The sequence below is a fragment of the Salmo salar genome, chromosome ssa14, assembly GCF_905237065.1.
Source record: "Salmo salar chromosome ssa14, Ssal_v3.1, whole genome shotgun sequence".
NCBI lineage: Eukaryota > Metazoa > Chordata > Actinopteri > Salmoniformes > Salmonidae > Salmo > Salmo salar.
Window position 1 is genome coordinate 59,844,003 of NC_059455.1, and position 20,157 is coordinate 59,864,159.

General features: G+C 41.1%; 1 protein-coding gene across 1 annotated transcript; it reads right to left on the reverse strand.

The window, feature by feature from the left end:
• Positions 1 to 660: 660 nt before the first annotated feature.
• Positions 661 to 10,138, reverse strand: spaca4l (sperm acrosome associated 4 like). Its single transcript, NM_001141419.3, is given in 3 exon segments — positions 661 to 1,489; positions 1,981 to 2,091; positions 10,083 to 10,138. Coding segments are annotated over 3 exon segments (390 nt in total). The 5' UTR covers positions 10,135 to 10,138; the 3' UTR covers positions 661 to 1,262.
• Between the last annotated feature and the right edge of the window lie 10,019 nt (positions 10,139 to 20,157).

The following is a 20,157-nucleotide window of genomic DNA, read 5'->3' on the forward strand; positions in this document are numbered from 1 at the left end:
CGTATGGAGCATTTATGGGATCTTTTATTTCAGCTCATGAAACATGGGACCAACACTTTACATGTTGCGTTTACATTTTTGTTCAGTATACATTCTAATCTTGCCAGGTAAATACAATAATTACTTTAGGCAAAAAGGAATTCAATTCAATTCCTAGTCAACACAAGTTGAACCACATTGTTTGCCCTTTCTAGAGACAGATGCCTTGTTAAAAGCAACTGAAAAATACCAGGTCAAATCATGACATCAGTGATCTTCAGGTCAGAAAGTCTGAGCTCTAGAAAGAGGCCCGGGTCAGAATTCCGATTTGGATGATCGTTCAAATAGATTTTTCCTCAGTCGGAGCTAGTTCCCCCCTTCCTTCCTTTGGTCTAGGTCAGGGGTGGGCAATTCCAGTCCTCGAGGGCCTGACTGGTGTCACAGTTTTGCCCCAGCCCCAGCTAACACACGTGACTCCAATAATCACCTAATACATTTTATTAATCAGCTGTGTTTGCTAGGGATGGGAAAAATGTGTGTCACCAATCAGGCTCTCGAGGACTGGAGTTGCCCACCCCTGGTCATCACGTAGCTCAAGTATGGGGGCAACATATGAGGTCACACGGCAATTGCATTATTCATTGTAAACTGGGTGATCAGTGGAGCTCCCCAACAGCAAGTGGGGCTGGATAATGGGAGAATTAACAGTGAACGTCAATTTGAAATAGTGGTTAGAAATAAGCATTCATAACCAACACCAGAGATAGAAAATAGTCTGTTAGCTGAGCTCCCTATTGAAGATTAATGAATTGTCTGTCAGTATGAACAGTCATTGGTTATATAATGCTGACTGACAGATCTCCATCCTACTAAAGTGTCTGAAGACATTTGCTCAATTATGTTAATAGAAACTTGCCAATTGTACGTGAGCATTCCATACAAAACAGGTTAAATTCAATGCTTTCCAAGTGCAACTGAGTAAGCTAGTCTGTGTTTGAAACTGCATTTCCAAGTGAGCCATAAAACAAATTGAGATTTCCAGAGGCATCAAGGACAAATCCAATTCTTTAATAGAAATAATTTAAAAGTTTAGCTGGTATATGGTACACTAACAGATGTTTCTTCCTTGGCCTAAATTATACAAACGTAATGCAGTTCTTATACACACGGACAGATTGGTGCTAATGTCTGATGAGTGCGTGTGGGTGTGTGAACCATCAACCTACATGTATATCAACCTCTGCATATGCATGTGTGTAGGCTACACAGAGGGCTTCACCCCTTTACACCAGGACTTTGGTCATGAAGGCAGTGGTCAGGGTGGCGAGGGCCAGGGGCAGGATGCTCATTTGGGGCAGGCCCGGGGCAGCGTTACACAGGTCCGTGTCACAGCAGGCCTTCATCATGTTGTACACTGTGTGGTTGGAGCTGGAAGGGAAATCGGTTGTGGTCGTCTTGTTGCATTCATTCACTGCCAGGCAGCCTTTCATCTTGATGTCCACAACCTTAACTGTAGATGAAAAGGAACACAGAAAAAACGTAATTATTTAGGCTTTGTCGTGCCAAACGGCACATAGAGTAAGGCCTCTTAAATTGACAAACTATGAAACGCAAGTTGTTTTTCATTAACTTTTGCCGTAAAACAGAATGCTGGAAAGTGACATTTAAGCATCTGCAAAAGGAATATTTGCAGGTTGTCTTCCTTCCTTGTTTGCTTCTGAAGAGGACAGAGGCACAATGGGGTGTAAAAACAGACTAGCCCAAAAAATATCCTTACATTCGAACTTGTCTTTTCTTACCAACACTGATTTTGATGATAGCTACTTTGAGGAAAGTTCTTACTTGCAATGACTGCAATATGTGGTTGTTTATCTACAGTACCTTAGTTGAATGCACTGACTAAGTCGCTCTGGATGAAGCGTCTGCTAAATGATTACAATGTAAATATAAGACACATATGAGCCACCTATGACCGGTGTCGGCCAGGCCTTGGGTCCTTACCTGCTTCTCCGACGCCGCTGAAACAATTCTCCCCGTCATTGCACTTGACTTCGGTGGTGTAGCACAGGTCCCATAAGCCCAACTCACATTTGTAGCACTTCAGAGCCTGGCCTGGGATAACAGAGACGGAAAGAAAAAAATAAGCAATAAATTACCATATGCCATTCTACAAATTCTCTTCATGTTCAAGTAAACACTCTTGTAGATAACTCCCTTGACCGCTTGTTGATGCAATCCTACGTCATTGGGACTGTTTGTCTCTAAACATGGGATGGGCCAAACAATGGTTTAGCCGTTGACACTCCCCGGTTTTGCTGACTGTGCACTTTAGTGGATGAAAAGCCCATCTTGCACAAGTTATTATGATGTTAGTTCATAGAAGGGCATAGTTGTTTGACAATTTGTCCACTTCTCAAAACACATGGTGAATGCTTTGAGTGTAGCCCTCCTTAGCTCTTGATAGGGACATACAAAATGGCTGCTTCCCAGTAAGTGCCACTCCAGACAGAGAACCAATTGGGTCAGGGAACTACCCTTTGACCCCATAATTCTTATGCCCTTTATAATGAGTAGTTTGGTGCTTTTAGGCGGTGGAGGAGGAATGGTCCGCCATAAACTACGGAATTAACCGAATGACAGTGAGACCCATAAATTCAACCAATTAGTTGCAAGACGGAAAGTCCCTGAGCAAGTTCTGACTTCTTATGCAAATAACACTACAGACACGCAGTACCTAAAGGAGTTAAATACCTGTCCATGAAGTCGTATGTGTGACAAACTCATCCCATGACTGGATCCATCATGGAAAGGCAAACGTTTGTAGGTGACGTGCACACATTGACACATACAGTAAATACACCATTTTGTTTGTTCCTTGTTTGAGTAAAGTTACTCAGTCCATTTGCATTCATGCCATTCAAGTGGTAAAGACGTCGTCATGGGACGATTCTACAGAACAGCATAGCTGCCATTTTAACCGAGTGACGCATATTGGTCACATTTAGGTACCAACTTCATTTTTAAAAAGAGGGAAACATGGCGTGGCCTTCAGTTATGAATGTCTGGTTGACAAAACAACAAATAATCTAAGCGCTTTGTGACTGAGCCAAGGAACATTGAGCTGCTTAGCAAGGTTGTAAAAATGCCATGCCAACGCCTAACACCCCATCCCGCCAATGCCTAACCACCACCAAACACTGGTTTCGGTCACACCCCATGGAAAAGGAGTTCACAAGAGACTCGGGTTACAAAGAAAATGCCACTCGTGTTCCAAACAAACAAAACATACACTGAACAAAAATATAAACGCAACATGTAAAGTGTTGGTCCCATGCTTCGTGAGATGAAATAAAAGATCACAGAAACGTTTCATACGCACAAAAATCTTATTTCCCTAATTTGTGCACAAATGAGTTTACATTCCTGTTAGTGAGCATTTCTCCTTTTCCAAGATAATCCTTCCACCTGACAGGTGTGCCATATTAAGAAGCTGATTAAACAGCATGATCATTACACAGGTGCACCTTGTGCTGGGGACAATAAAAGGCCACTAAAATGTGCAGTTTTGTCAGACAACACAAATTCACAAATGTCTCAAGTTTTGAAAGAGCCTGCAATTGGCATGCTGACTGTAGGAATGTCCACCAGAGCTGTTGCCCGAGAATTGAATGTTCATTTCTCTACCATAACCCGGCTCCAACATTGTTTTAGAGAATTTGACATTACGTCCAACCGGCCTCACAACCGCAGACCACGTGTATGGCATCGTGTGGGCGAGCGGTTTACTGATGTCAACGTTATGAACAGAGTACCCCATGGTGACATTGGGGTTATGGTATGGGCAGGCATAAGTTTTGGACAACGAACATAATTGTATTTTATCGATGACAATTGGAATGCACAAAAATATTGTGACAAGATCCTGAGTCCATCGTGAGTCCCATTTTTCCAGTGGATGCATATCTGTATTCCCAGTCATGTGAAATCCATAGATTAGGGCCTAATACATTTATTTCAATTGACTGATGTCCTCATATGAACTGCAACTCAGTATAATCAATTAAATTGTTGCATATTTTTGTTCAGTGTACATTGAGTGCATCCCCACAATCCAACCAAATGACCCAGCTGTTTGATCACATGTAAAGAGGGACGCAACAGAATCTCTTTGTCGGCTTGGGTGTCCACTTATATCAAAGATCATCATTATGTGATCTTGCAGACATCGATTCAGCTTTGATGTAACTTTATTTAACAAGCATCGTTTACCTGAGTACCCTGCTCTTTACGTATAAAGTAGAAAATATATGCACATGCGCAGAATGTGGTCTGCACATGCACAGAAGCTTTGGGAACTTTAGTCTGGTGGACTAAAGATCCCGAAAAAGTAATTGCCAAGTGATCTGATCATTCAATCAATGTTTGAATTCCATTCTTTAGGTTCAAATATCAAATAAGGTGTCCTTCCAGGAAGGACAAATACATCCTTGAGAGAGAACGCAGATGAGTAAGACATGTCAGCGCACAAGTAAACTTCCACTTGTCAAAAACCCTCCCAATCAAGAATGCTTTTACCAAAATGTATTGAGGCTGCGTTTACACAGGCAGCCAAATTCTGATATTTTTTCCACTTATTGGTCTTTAGACTAATCAGATCAGCACTTTTGACAATAATCGGTCAAAAGATCAGAATTTGGCTGCCTGTGTAAATGCTGTCTAAGTGGAGGTTCCCGATACACAGATTAAGTTTTAAAAAGCTATTTTAATGGAGATTCTCTATTGACCACACTTTTTAGTTCAGGAATAGGTTTAAATCTGTCTGGGAAACCGGCCCTTAGAGTGAAAACAATCAACTGTCCTCCATCAGAATGCCTCTTCCCCTACTACTACATACAGGCCAACATCACATAAATGAGTCATGACATGATGCACATTTCTCTGTCAGCCTCTGCCTGGGGGTTTTGGGCCGCGCCTTGACTTTACCCCCTTCAGAAATCCTGTCAAATCGGTTCCCTTCACTCATGTCACACCACCAATCTGTCGCCACACACACACACACACACACACACACACACACACACACACACACACACACACACACACACACACACACACACACACACACACACACACACACACACACACACACACACACACACAAACAAAGCTGCATCTTGGCTTACACACTTGGCTGTATTCTAGCCACAACAGGTAATTTACAGAGGCAATGAGGGGTTAAGTTAAGGATGAGCGCCCAAGCCTTGATTGGGTAATACGGAGCACGGGGAGATGAATCATACGGATCAGGGGGATGATGTTCACAATTGGTCTCCACCATCTCTCATTATTGTTACCTTTAAGAAGACTGAGGACACGGTGCCCTTTGAGTATGAATAAACAGTTGCTCATACAACTCACGCAAAAAAAGCTACAAGATAACGATCATGTGACCTAGGTCTATGAAAATGTTTTGCTTTAGTGCAGACCACACATTGTCATTGGAAATGTTTTTGATGATGATTATTAACTCTATGGTTTGTGTTATATGTACCACATAAGGGGAATTATTATTACATGGACAAAGTGTGATGCCGACATAATTACACACAAGAGGCAACTATTTGAGGACATTGTTGTCATGGGGAATTTTGCTGGCCTCTAGCAACATTCAGGCATCCTTTAAATTCCCCCACCCAAAAGAAAACTCCTGGTGGGCTTATGCAGTACGCATGTAATAGCATATATACACTGAGTGTACAAAACATTAGGAACACCTTCCTAATATTGAGTTGCACACCCTTTTGCCCTCAGAACAGCCTCAATTCATTGGGGCATGGACTCTACAAGGTGTCGAAAGCGTTCCGCAGGGATGCTGGCCCATGTTGGCTCCAATGCTTCCCACAGTTGTGTCAAGTTGGCAGGATGTCCTTTGGGTGGTGGACCATTGTTGATACACACAGGAAACTTTTGAGTGTGAAAAACCATTGCAGTTTTTGACACTCAAACCAGTGCGCCTGGCACCTACTACCATTCCCCGTTCAAAGGCACTTCAATCTTTTGTCTTAAAAATCCTTCAACCTGTCCCCTCCCCTTCATCATTGAAGTAGATTTAACAGTAGATTTTGGTGTCGTTTTTATGTCCTGTAAGGAGTTTTTACACTGGGGACATACTGGTGGTGGAATTGGAAGGAACAGTAAGATTATTAACAAAGAGGTTGGGTATTGTGTATTTAATGAAAGAACCAATGCTGTATTGTGTAATTGGCCAAATAGGAGAGCAGATCAAGTTACTCTGTTCAACTGGTTTCAGATCAGGGCCCATAACCACAAACCACAGTGCCAAGTACCACAGTTCAAATCAGACTGTTGCACTCTACAGTTCACTCACTGCAACTACGTCAAATGAATTTATCAGTTCATTATGAGACCCCATGATGATGGGAACCATGGATACCATAACTGGGATTCCAAAACACCGAACATTGGTCAAAATGTATTTCAATGAATCCTCTTCAAAGTAAGGCATTTGTGTTGGGATATTGATAAGCGAAACAAGTCTTGATACAGATTTCTAAAAAAGAATACCAAAGTTGTCCACATGATGGCAATGTTGCCTGATAGACTGCAATGTTGTGTCCTGTCTTCTAACCAAGAGCTTGGATCAGAAGTATTCAATGGGGATGCTAATAAATCAAATCAAAAAGGTATATTTGACAATTACAAAATGCCATTAATCCCGTGACCTGTGTTAATGCAGTTGTCAAATCAGATCTAGAGCCAGTCTTCACAACCCTAATTGAGCAAACACATTTTACCTTGAGAGGGTAGCCAGTAATATATACTAGTTTTACTCCATAGTGTCCCTGAAAGGTTTAAACGAATATGACTTCCTGTAATCGCCAAACCTTCCACCCACAAGGCTTAGGACCAAACACCTAACCTTAACTAACTGCTTTCTTAATGTCGCTGTCACAACATTAACACTAAATTGCAAAGTTGTGCTCAATCTAACTGAGCTACAGACAACTCCCTTTGGCCTGCTCTCCACACATTAGCCTACACATCAGCCAAGTGATCAGGGTCACAGCATCAATGTAACTGGCCGTGAATCAAACCTGTGACACCAGGGGTGTATTCATTAGACAAAGACCGTAGCGAACAGTTACAAAATGTTTGGCAATGGAAACCGTTTATTCCAAACTGAGGTAGGCCCCTCCCCATTTCATTCCTTTTGGCTCCTAGGGAATACACCCTAGAGCATGTATTCCCAAACTGGGGTACGCGCAATGCTGTCGGAGGTACGCCAAATAAAAATCTGATTCATGTATGAAATATATAATTTTTAATATATAATTTTTTTTTTAATAAAATAAATAAATGCCTTCACATTTTCAAACAGTCCATGTATATTTTCCAACAGGGCTATACATTTGGGTAAGGTTTATTTCTCGCCTGAGTAGCCTCATTTCACTGCCAAAAATTAAATTAAATCTAGTGTTCAGCGAAATAACAACAAAGTCAAATACAGGTAGCCTAGTCAAATAATCAACATCCAATCACATTAACTGTTACTCTCACGTGGGAATTCCATTAACAGTCCGTATGTAGCCAAAACGTAGCTGCTGCTCATTCCGTTTGCTCGAAAATTGATAAATGGTTAAGAAAAGTAAGGCCCAGATCCAGAGACGCATACCAGCTCTACTGGCTGGGACAATGCTAGGGGAAAAGGCCCAAAAAACTATACAGACAATGCCTCCATCAAACAACACTTTCACGATGCAGTGACACGGCAGATGTTTAGAAACAATTACTGCTTCGCATGTAAGCCAGTGAATTCTATGAGTTACAGCTGGATGAGTCAACAGATGTGGCGTGCCTGGCACAACTCCTGGTATATGTCCGTTACGTTTATGGGGGGTCAATTAAGTTAAACATCCTCTTTTGCAAACCACTGGAAACCAGGACAACAGGAGAGGATATTTTTAAAGTACTGGACAGCTTTGTGTCATCAAATGGACTTTGGTGGTCAAGATGTGTTGGTATCTGTACTGATGGCGAAAAAGCCATGACAGGGAGACATAGTGGAGTGGTAACTCAAGCAGTTGCTCCCGACGCCACTTGGGTACACTGCAGCATCCACCGAGAGGCTCTTGCTGCCAAGGAAATGCCTGACAGGTTAAAAGACGTCTTGGACACTACAGTGAAAATGGTTAACTTTGTTAAAGCAAGGTTCCTGAACTGTCATGTATTTCCTGCACTATGCAATGATATGGGCAGCGCTAGATATCATGATCTGAATCTAGGATTACAGGGACTCTCCACAACTATATTCAATGTGCGGGACAAAATTGAGGCTATGATTAAGAAGTTGGAGCTCTATTCTATCTGCATTAACAAGGACAACACACAGGTATTTCCATCATTGTTTGATTTTTGTGTGTGCAAATTAACTCAATCTTACGGTCAATGTCAAATGTGATATAGCGAAGCACCTGAGTGAGTTAGGTGCGCAATTACACAGGTACTTTCCCGAAACGGATGACACAAACAACTGGATTCATTATCCCTTTCATGCCCTGCCTCCAGTCCACTTACCAATATCTGAACAAGAGAACCTCATCAAAATTGCAACAAGTGGTTCTGTGAAAATTGAATTTCATCAGAAGCCACTGCCAGATTTCTGGATTGGGCTGCACTCAAAATATCCTGCCTTGGCAAATCGCACTGTTAAGACACTGATGCCCTTTGCAACCACGTACCTATGTGAGAATCCTCGGCCCTCACTAGCATGAAAACTAAATACAGGCACAGACTGTGTGGAAAATGATTTAAGACTGAGACGCTCTCAATACAACCCAAAATTGCAGAGTTATGTGCATCCTTTCAAGCACACCCTTCTCATTAACCTGTGGTGAATTATTCACAATTTTCGATGAACAAATAAGGTTTTATATGTAAGATGGTTAAATAAAGAGCAAAATTATTGATTATTATTATATTATTATTGTGCCCTGGTCCTATAAGAGCTCTGTCACTTCCCTCAAGCCGGGTTGTGACAAACTCACTCATTCTTATGTTTAATAAATGTATCATATAGTGTGTGTGTGTCAGGCTTACAATGATGGCAAAAAACAACATTTGAGAGTGCGCTGACCCTGGTGCTAGAGGGGGGCAGCTGGAGGTTGAATGGTTGAATGTTTGAAGGGGTACGGGACTATAAATAGTTTGGGAACCACTGCCCTAGAGCACTACACTCAGAATGACTGATACCCTCCAAGTTAAGGGCCAAAAGGGGAATCCAGCAGAACTACATTTTCTCATGTCTTAGTTTCACTAAAATGTTTTGTTAGGGAACCTATGCAAATGTTGTATGAGATCGCGTTGCCGAAAATATTTGGTGAAGGTCATGAGGAATACATATTCACAATTCAGGAAGAACTCAATCAAGGTCGACCACTGCATAAATTCATATAGTAAGGGTGTGGTTTGAAACATGAGATGGGGACATAGACTTGTTTAGCGGAACTAAGTTACAGAAACTATGGGTCATACATAAAGGCAAGAATAATAGTTTATTTAGTCTTTACAGTTGAATATTCTGAACCATTCGCTCAGAAAGGGGTCAGTTCCCCCAAATTACATACTGGTTTCCTTACCCTGTAAACGGTCTATGGACATGATTTTTATTGTAACCCGCTTATGGGAGACTCTGAACCTTCAACTACAAACACTAGGCTGCGTTTACACAGGCAGCCCATTTGAGATATTTTTACACTAATAATTGGTATTTTGACCAATCAGACCAGTTCTTTTGCCAATAATTGGGCAAAAGATCAGAAACACTGGCTTAAGACGTCCACATTTTCTAATTGATTGTATTCGGATGTAAAGCTTGCCTATTTATATGATAAACTATAATGCCTCTTTGCAATAAATGGAAAGTATACATAGCATTCGAATGATGAAAAAAACGAACATCAATTAGACTACCCAATTCATTACAATCGTATCAAACATTTTGTTTTGGCTATCAAAATGATAGGCTAACTAAACAACGATTGAAATAAGCAAACAAATACAGTTCACAAACTATTTTATCTTACCAACTGCAAAACACAGGCCAACTGCGAACATGCTGAGAAGAATTCTGTTCATCTTGAAAAAAAAAAAAAAAAGATCAGTGTCGACAACTTTACAGGAGTTTTTTTCCGTGCCGTTATATGGACAGTTAGCTAATGTTATCAAACAGCAAAATTCGTCACCAACTCGCTATTTATAATCTCCCACCCATTTTCACAGACACGTCACCGTTATCCTATTCAACATAGAAGTGTCTGGACCACGTTCAGTTGCAAAACGTTCTTGAACGTTGCCGATATAAATTCCATCAAGAGGGCGGACTGCAATAGGCAAGCCAATTCAACCTTTGTCAACATGCTAGAATAGATCACTGTCTGAAGTTGTCTGAACAGAAACGATCTTCCTCCAGCACTAAGAGAAACATAATTATTTCCGTTATTGGCTTGGCTTCTGCAATGCAAGGTTGCTATTCTGTTTTGTTTGCTTGTTTTTCTGGTAACACACTGGGCACAAACTGGTGCAATAACGTTGTTTCAACGTAATTTGTCAACGAATTGTGACGTGGAATCTACGTGGAAAATACAAAGGCTTTGAAAAGTAATCAACTTAAAACATTTATTTTAAAAAATGGGGGGGTGTGAGGGGGTCGTGATATTTCAACCACAGGATTATGTCATCATGACAACCAAATCTCAACAAAGACAAACCTTGAATACAATATGTTTACATGTTATATTTAGAACAACGTCAAATGTTCAATGTCATATCCACTATTATGAAGAAAGAAAACTATAGGCCGGGCAGCATCTCCTATTGGACAATTGATCTATCTACAACTACCTCTAGGCTTCCCATCCAAGGTTTTAACCAAGCCCAGCCCAGCTATCATATTTGTCACTGACTATTACCAACATACTATAATGAGAATGATTGTTGAGAGATCTCCACTTAAAAAATTAAATATGTTCACTGTTGCTATGGAAGACATTCCAAAGGGTAGGCTTAACAGAGCAAATGAAATGTGGCCATACTTTATCAATCGTCAATGATGTTATTTAGGCCTACAGTATATAGCATTTGCAAAGTCATCAACAGATAGTCTAAATTCAACCCAGAATTAACAAAAAATAGACACTACAATAGTGTCACGGTTGTCGTAGGAAGAGACGGACCAAAGTGCAGCGTGTGTCGTTCCACATTTTATTTTCAGCGTGAAACTATGCGATACATAAACAACAAACCGTGACGCAGAGGTGAAACATACACTACTCAAAAACAATCTCCCACAAACCCAGGTGGGACAAACACCAACTTCAATATGACCTCCAATTAGAGACAACGATGACCAGCTGCCTCTAATTGGAGATCATCCCAAACAAAGCCCAACACAGAAATACAAAACTAGAACATAACAACATAGAAAAAAACTAAACTAGAAAACCCCCCTGTCACGCCCTGACCTACACTACCATAGAAAATAACAGCTTACTATGGTCAGGACGTGACAAATAGGCCTAGGGTTTCAAGCTCTGGTTGATGTCAAATGTAATGATATTTAGTGCTATTCAATTGTGTTTGGTTGTCAACACAACCAAATATCAACATTTGAAGTAGATGTATTGTATCTTCTGCTTGGATAGTTCCATCTGTGCCACTGACTTAGTCTGGCTTTAATCCCAGTTTGTGTAAAAAAAAAAAAAAGTATATGTTTTGGATTCACATCCTCCATCTCAACCAAAAATGTAAGTTAAAGAATAGGACTAAATCAAACTTCATATGAAGTATGATTTTATTTAGTCCTATTCTATAACTTTTGGTTGCGATGGAGATGTGACTCCAACATATCAATTAGTAATGTAACATATCAATTAACACAATTCAACGTAATTTTTGAAATAAAATAAATAGCCCATTAACTTATCAACAAGTTAACAAATGGTATGTTGGAGTAGGTACATCTCCTATAAATGTTGGTATTTAGTTGCATTATCATTTGTTTGTCATTTAGCAGACGCTCTTATCCAGAAGCAATTCGGGTGAAGTGCGTTGCTCAAGGGCACATCAACAGATTTCTCACCTAGTCAGCTCGGGAATTCGAACCAGTAACCTTTCAGTTACTGGCCGTCAATCAAACACAATTCAATATTCCTTTTTTTTTAATACAGTAAATTGCCTAAAGTTAAGGCTATAATCTTACAAAGTAATCTCACAATTAACCTTAAAATGAGTAACACATCCATGGCCACATTGAGGTTACTGTAACTATAAGTGTATTATTATGTAATAATATGAAGTTTGCGTGTTCAAGGTCGCATGCATAGGTCATCACAGGTCTGTTGAGATCTTCACAAATGCTGTAGCCTAATGATCTGCGCAGAATTTCGAACGGCATTGATTACTTGTACTTTTAATGTAATCTCAACTGCAATCCAGGTCATTTGGTTCTGCCTTTAGATGAAGCACAGTGACATCACATTAATCTGTTGTATAAATAAACAAAATATCTGACATTGTATTCCCATTTGAACTTTGATGTGCTTTAAAATGGTTGAATGTGCAGTGATAGACATTTGAGTGACCACTTAACCAAAATTCAGACATTGTTTTTCCATTGAAATTTGGATGTTCTTTTAGTTGATTGAAAGCATAGTGATAATTGGAAATTCAAATAACTTTTTAGTGGGTGACTATACAGTAGGTTGTAATCTTTGATCAAGGTCTCAATCAAATATTACCCAATTATCCACAATGAAATGAAGTAGTGTGCCCAGTCGGAAGTCTGGTCTTGCAGTCTGTGCAAGCATCTCTAAATTGTGCTCATGATATGTCAGTCTCTCATTTTAATCTTTGTCCGCTTTCAGGTTTGAGTCAGCAAAAGACAAAACAGTTAGCGAATTAGTTAACATTGACTCCCACCAGTGTAACTGGAAAAGCAAATATTGGTTACTTTTGAAAGACTGCTTGAGTTTATCTTGAATCAGTTTCCCTACCCTGTTGCAAGATATTATGTGATTGAGTAAATATTGTTTGTGGTACTATGTGCATTTGCGTGGTCGGTGACTTTGAGCAGGAAAGACTGTGTGTGGCTTTAAGGGGCGTTTGTGTCTCCTCTTCAGAGGGAAACAGTTATGAAATGCCTTCATCAGAGTCATTACTTCAAACCCTGAATGCAGTCTTTGTTTTGCCCACAGATCCCAGAGTCTCTGACATGTTTCTCAACTGTTGTCATTAATGCAAAGGGCATTTGGGAGTGAACAACAATGCTAATCTCTATTCTGATCAGTCACTGCAGCAGAAGAGATCCCAGGAGTTATACAAGAGAGAAGGATAAATAGGAGTATGGGAAGAATTGGAGAGGTAGAGCTTTTGATTATAATGTAATTGTGGACAAGAATTCTTCCTCCAAAAGTGTTTTTTCTGGAGTTGCAGCTGGCTTAAAATTATTTTTTTAAACAATTGTAAGAAAGTGCCTACTGTAGATGTTAGGACTAGGAGTAAGATATTTTTTTAAACATTTGCGGAGGAAAAGGTGTGGTGAAGCCAGCAGGCATGTCACATGACTCTGTGAGCAACAGGCATACTGTCACGGATAATGTGCTGTTAAACTATTGGTGTTTCATTGTTCCAACTTCAGATTATACATGTATTTCCATACAACATAACATACGCAAGCACACACTCAAACACAGATCGACTGAGCAAGCTTTTGAGGATTCTTTTGGATCCTCTCATACAAATTCAATCACTCTTCTATTTTTGAAATTAATGTATGTTGCCCAATGCAATCAAATCAAATCAAAATCAAATTTATTTTTATATAGCCCTTCGTACATCAGCTGATATTCTCAAAGTGCTGTACAGAAACCCAGCCTAAAACCCCAAACAGCAAGCAAAGCATGTGAAAGAAGCACGGTGGCTAGGAAAAACTCCCTAGGAAAAACTCCCTAGAATGGCCAAAAACCTAGGAAGAAACCTAGAGAGGAACCAGGCTATGAGGGGTGGCCAGTCCTCTTCTGGCTGTGCAGGGTGGATATTATAACAGAACATGGTCAAAATGTTAAAATGTTAAAATGTTCATAAATGACCAGCATGGTCAAATAATAATAATCATAGTAGTTGTCGAGGGTGCAACAAGCACGTCCGGTGAACAGGTCAGGGTTCCATAGCCGCAGGCAGAACAGTTGAAACTGGAGCAGCAGCACGGCCAGGTGGACTGGGGACAGCAAGGAGTCATCATACCAGGTAGTCCTGAGGCATGGTCCTAGGGCTCAGGTCCTCCGAGAGAAAGACAGAAAGAGAGAAAGAGAGAATTAGAGAGAGCATATTTAAATACACACAGGACACCGGATAAGACAAGAGAAATACTCCAGATGTAACAGACTGACCCTAGCCCCCGACACATAAACTACTGCAGCATAAATACTGGAGGCTGAGACAGGAGGGATCAGAAGACACTGTGGCCCCATCCGATGATACCCCGGACAGGGCCAAACAGGCAGGATATAACCCCACCCACTTTGCCAAAGCACAGCCCCCACACCACTAGAGGGATGTCTCCAACCACCAACTTACCATCCTAAGACAAGGCCGAGTATAGCCCACAACGATCTCCGCCATGGCACAACCCAAGGGGGGGCGCCAACCCAGACAGGAAGACCACGTCAGTGACTCAACCCACTCAAGTGACGCACCCCTCCCATGGACGGCATGGAAGAACACCAGTAGGCCAGTGACTCAGCCCCTGTAAAAGGGTTAGAGGCAGAGAATCCCAGTGGAAAGAGGGGAACCGGCAAGGCAGAGACAGCAAGGGCGGTTCGTTGCTCCAGCCTTTCCGTTCACCTTCACACTCCTGGGCCAGACTATACTTAATCATAGGACCTACTGAAGAGATAAGTCTTCAGTAAAGACTTAAAGGTTGAGACTGAGTCTGCGTCTCTCACATTGGTAGGCAGACCATTCCATAAAAATGGAGCTCTATAGGAGAAAGCCCTACCTCCAGCCGTTTGCTTAGAAATTCTAGGGACAATTAGGAGGCCTGCGTCTTGTGACCGTAGCGTACGTGTAGGTATGTACGGCAGGACCAAATCGGAAAGATAGGTAGGAGCAAGCCCATGTAATGCTTTGTAGGTTAGCAGTAAAACCTTGAAATCAGCCCTTGCCTTAACAGGAAGCCAGTGTAGGGAGGCTAGCACTGGAGTAATATGATCAAATTTTTTGGTTCTAGTCAGGATTCTAGCAGCCGTATTTAGCACTAACTGAAGTTTATTTAGTGCTTTATCCGGGTAGCCGGAAAGTAGAGCATTGCAGTAGTCCAGCCTAGAAGTAACAAAAGCATGGATTAATTTTTCTGCGTCATTTTTGGACAGAAAATTTCTGATTTTTGCAATGTTACGTAGATGGAAAAAAGCTGTCCTTGAAACAGTCTTGATATGTTCTTCAAAAGAGAGATCAGGGTCCAGAGTAACGCCGAGGTCCTTCACAGTTTTATTTGAGACGACTGTACAACCATCCAGATTAATTGTCAGATTCAACAGAAGATCTCTTTGTTTCTTGGGACCTAGAACAAGCATCTCTGTTTTGTCCGAGTTTAAAAGTAGAAAGTTTGCAGCCATCCACTTCTTTATGTCTGAAACACAGGCTTCTAGCGAGGGCAATTTTGGGGCTTCACCATGTTTCATTGAAATGTACAGCTGTGTGTCGTCCGCATAGCAGTGAAATTTAACATTATGTTTTCGAATGACATCCCCAAGAGGTAAAATATATAGTGAAAACAATAGTGGTCCTAAAACGGAACCTTGAGGAACACCGAAATTTACAATTGATTTGTCAGAGGACAAACCATTCACAGAGACAAACTGATATCTTTCCGACAGATAAGATCTAAACCAGGCCAGAACTTGTCCATGTAGACCAATTTGGGTTTCCAATCTCTCCAAAAGAATGTGGTGATCGATGGTATCAAAAGCGGCACTAAGATCTAGGAGCACGAGGACAGATGCAGAGCCTCGGTCTGACGTCATTAAAAGGTCATTTACCACCTTCGCAAGTGCAGTCTCAGTGCTATGATGGGGTCTAAAACCAGACTGAAGCGTTTCGTATACATTGTTTGTCTTCAGGAAGGCAGTGAGTTGCTGTGCAACAGCTTTTTCTAAAATTTTTGAGAGGAATGGAAGATTCGATATAGGCCGATAGTTTTTTATAATTTCTGGATCAAGATTCGGCTTTTTCAAGAGAGGCTTTATTACTGCCACTTTTAGTGAGCTTGGTACACATCCGGTGGATAGAGAGCCGTTTATCATGTTCAACATAGGAGGGCCAAGCACAGGAAGCAGCTCTTTCAGTAGTTTAGTTGGAATAGGGTCCAGTATGCAGCTTGAGGGTTTGGAGGCCATGATTATTTTCATCATTGCGTCAAGAGATATAGTACTGAAACACTTTAGTATCTCCCTTGATCCTAGGTCCTGGCAGAGTTGTGCAGACTCAGGACAATGGAGCTTTGGAGGAATACCCAGATTTAAAGAGGAGTCTGTAATTTGCTTTCTAATGATCATGATCTTTTCCTCAAAGAAGTTCATAAATGTATTACTGCTGAAGTGAAAGCCATCCTCCATTTGCGAAGGCTGCTTTTTAGTTAGCTTTGCGACAGTATCAAAAATAAATTTCGGATTGTTCTTATTTTCCTCAATTAAGTTGGAAAAATAGGATGATCGAGCAGCAGTAAGGGCTCTTCGATACTGCACGGTACTGTCTTTCCAAGCTAGTCGGAAGACTTCCAGTTTGGTGTGGCGCCATTTCCGTTCCAATTTTCTGGAAGCTTGCTTCAGAGCTCGTGTATTTTCTGTATACCAGGGAGCTAGTTTCTTATGACAGATGTTTTTAGTTTTTAGGGGTGCAACTGCATCTAGGGTATTGCGCAAGGTTAAATTGAGTTCCTCGGTTAGGTGGTTAACTGATTTTTGTCCTCTGACGTCCTTGGGTAGGCAGAGGCAGTCTGGAAGGGCATCAAGGAATCTTTGGGTTGTCTGAGAATTTATAGCACGACTTTTAATGCTCCTTGGTTGGGGTCTGAGCAGATTATTTGTTGCAATTGCAAACGTAATAAAATGGTGGTCCGATAGTCCAGGATTATGAGGAAAAACATTTAGATCCACAACATTTATTCCATGGGACAAAACTAGGTCCAGAGTATGACTGTGGCAGTGAGTAGGTCCAGAGACATGTTGGACAAAACCCACTGAGTCGATGATGGCTCCGAAAGCCTTTTGGAGTGGGTCTGTGGACTTTTCCATGTGAATGTTAAAGTCACCAAAAATTAGAATATTATCTGCTATGACTACAAGATCCGATAAGAATTCAGGGAACTCAGTGAGGAACACTGCATATGGCCCAGGAGGCCTATAAACAGTAGCTATAAAAAGTGAGTGAGTAGGCTGCATAGATTTCATAACTAGAAGCTCAAAAGACGAAAACGTCATTGTTGTTTTTTTTTTTTGGTAAATTGAAATTTGCTATCGTAAATGTTAGCAACACCTCCGCCTTTGCCGGATGCACGGGGTGAGGCCTCATTTAACACAGTAAATTCATCAGGCTTAAGCCATGTTTCAGTCAGGCCAATCACATCAAGATTATTATCAGTGATTAGTTCATTGACTATAACTGCCTTGGAAGTGAGGGATCTAACATTAAGTAACCCAATTTTGAGATGTGAGGTATCACAATCTCTTTCAATAATGGCAGGAATGGAGGAGGTCTTTATACTAGTGAGATTGCTAAAGCGAACACCGCCATTTTTAATTTTGCCCAACCTAGATCGAGGCACAGACACGGTCTCAATGGGGAAAGCTGAGCTGACTACGCTGACTGTGCTAGTGGCAGACTCCGCTAAGCTGGCAGGCTGGCTAACAGCCTGCTGCCTGTCCTGCACCCTATTTCATTGTGGAGCTAGAGGAGTTAGAGCCCTGTCTATGTTCGTAGATAAGATGAGAGCACCCCTCCAGCTAGGATGGAGTCCGTCACTCCTCAACAGGCCAGGCTTGGTCCTGTTTGTGGGTGAGTCCCAGAAAGAGGGCCAATTATCTACAAATTCTATCTTTTGGGAGGGGCAGAAAACAGTTTTCAACCAGCGATTGAGTTGTGAGACTCTGCTGTAGAGCTCATCACTCCCCCTAACTGGGAGGGGGCCAGAGACAATTAATCGATGCCGACACATCTTTCTAGCTGATTTACACGCTGAAGCTATGTTGCGCTTGGTGACCTCTGACTGTTTCATCCTAACATCGTTGGTGCCGACGTGGATAACAATATCTCTATACTCTCTACACTCGCCAGTTTTAGCTTTAGCCAGCACCGTCTTTAGATTAGCCTTAACGTCGGTAGCCCTGCCCCCTGGTAAACAGTGTATGATCGCTGGATGATTAGTTTTAAGTCTAATACTGCGCTTGAGTGCACTACCCAGAAAGCAAACACTTGATCACAGAAACACATTTGTTAAATAATGGTCATATCAGTAAGAAACAAAGGAGAAACTGGTTTGCCTCCTGCCCAGTATGCCCAGGGTGTGTGAGGAGAGACCAAGGGAGGGACATGGCCTTACTCCTAATGCTGTGGTTAAAACTCCTGAGTCATGTAGGCACTCCTCCTCTCCCTGGAAAATGTGACGGAGGACGGAGTCAGGGCAGGCACATGGTTGCATACCGCTCATTTTACTAAAGAGGAGCAGCACTGTCTTTGGGAAAAAGTAGAAGACAATAGTCTTCATAACATATAGTCACTGGCAAGGCTTCACAGTTTTGGATTTTGCCATGGCACTGGTCTTTTTTGTTTACACAGAAAAACACATTAAGGAAAACATTTCAGAGATTAAGCAGCTTTTTTACATTTTAAATATCTTATAGAGTAGATACAGTGCTGTGAAAAAGTATTGGCCCCTTTCTGTTTTTCTCTATTTTGCATATTGTCTTATACTGAATGTTATCAGATCTTCAACCAAAACCTAATATTATATAAAGGGAACCTGAGTTTACAAATAACAAAACAAATGTCTACTTATTTCATTTAATTAACAAAGTTAGGCAACACACAATTCCCCTGTGCAAAAAAGTAATTGCCCCCTTAAACTCAATAACTGGTTGTGCCACCTTTAGCTGCAATGACTCCAACCAAACGCTTCCTGTAGTAGTTGATCAGTCTCTCACGTCACTGTGGAGGAATTTTGGCCCATTCTTGCATGCAGAACTGCTTTAACTCAGTGACATTTGTGGGTTTTCAAGCAGGAACTGCTCGTTTCAAGTCCTAACACATCATCTCAATTGGAATTAGGTCTGGAATTTGACTAGGCCATTCCAAAACTTCAAATGTGTTGCTTTTTAACAATCTTCATGTGGACTTGATTGTGTGTTTTGGATCATTGTCTTGCTCCATGACACAGCTGCACTTCAGCTTCAGCTCACAGACAGATGGCCTGACGTTCTCCTGTAGAATTCTCTGATACAGAGCATAATTCATGGTTCTTTCTGTTAAGGCAAGTCGTACATGTCCTGAGGCAGCAAAGCATCCCCAAACCATCACACTACCACCACAATGCTTGACCGTTGGTATGAGGTTCTTACTGTGGAATGCAGTGTTTGGTTTTAGCCAGGCATAAATGGGACACGTAGTCCAAAAAGTTCACTAAAGTTTGCCAAAAAGCACCTGGAAGCACCTGGATGATCATCAAAACTCTTGGAAGAATGTTCTATGCACAGATGAGTCAAATGTATAAATGATCTAAATGTCATTGGCAGATAATGTAGCTTATTTTAACGTGTTATTTAATAGGCTTAATACAAGTAATGCATCTTATTTCAAGATATTTTTAAAGATATTTTACCTTAATACGACAATTAAGGTCAAATATAAAAAAATATATATTGTAAAGTAATATAATCATGAAGAAAATGTACTACTTCAAAATGGAGATGGCCTCAATGGCGCTGCCCATGCTGTCACAGACGCAATAATGGCACAGATACAAAGATGAGTCCTCAATCTATCTCTATGGAAATGTAGTAACTTCCTGTAAATGAATAAGCCCTGTATGAGTTGTCACATTTACATTTA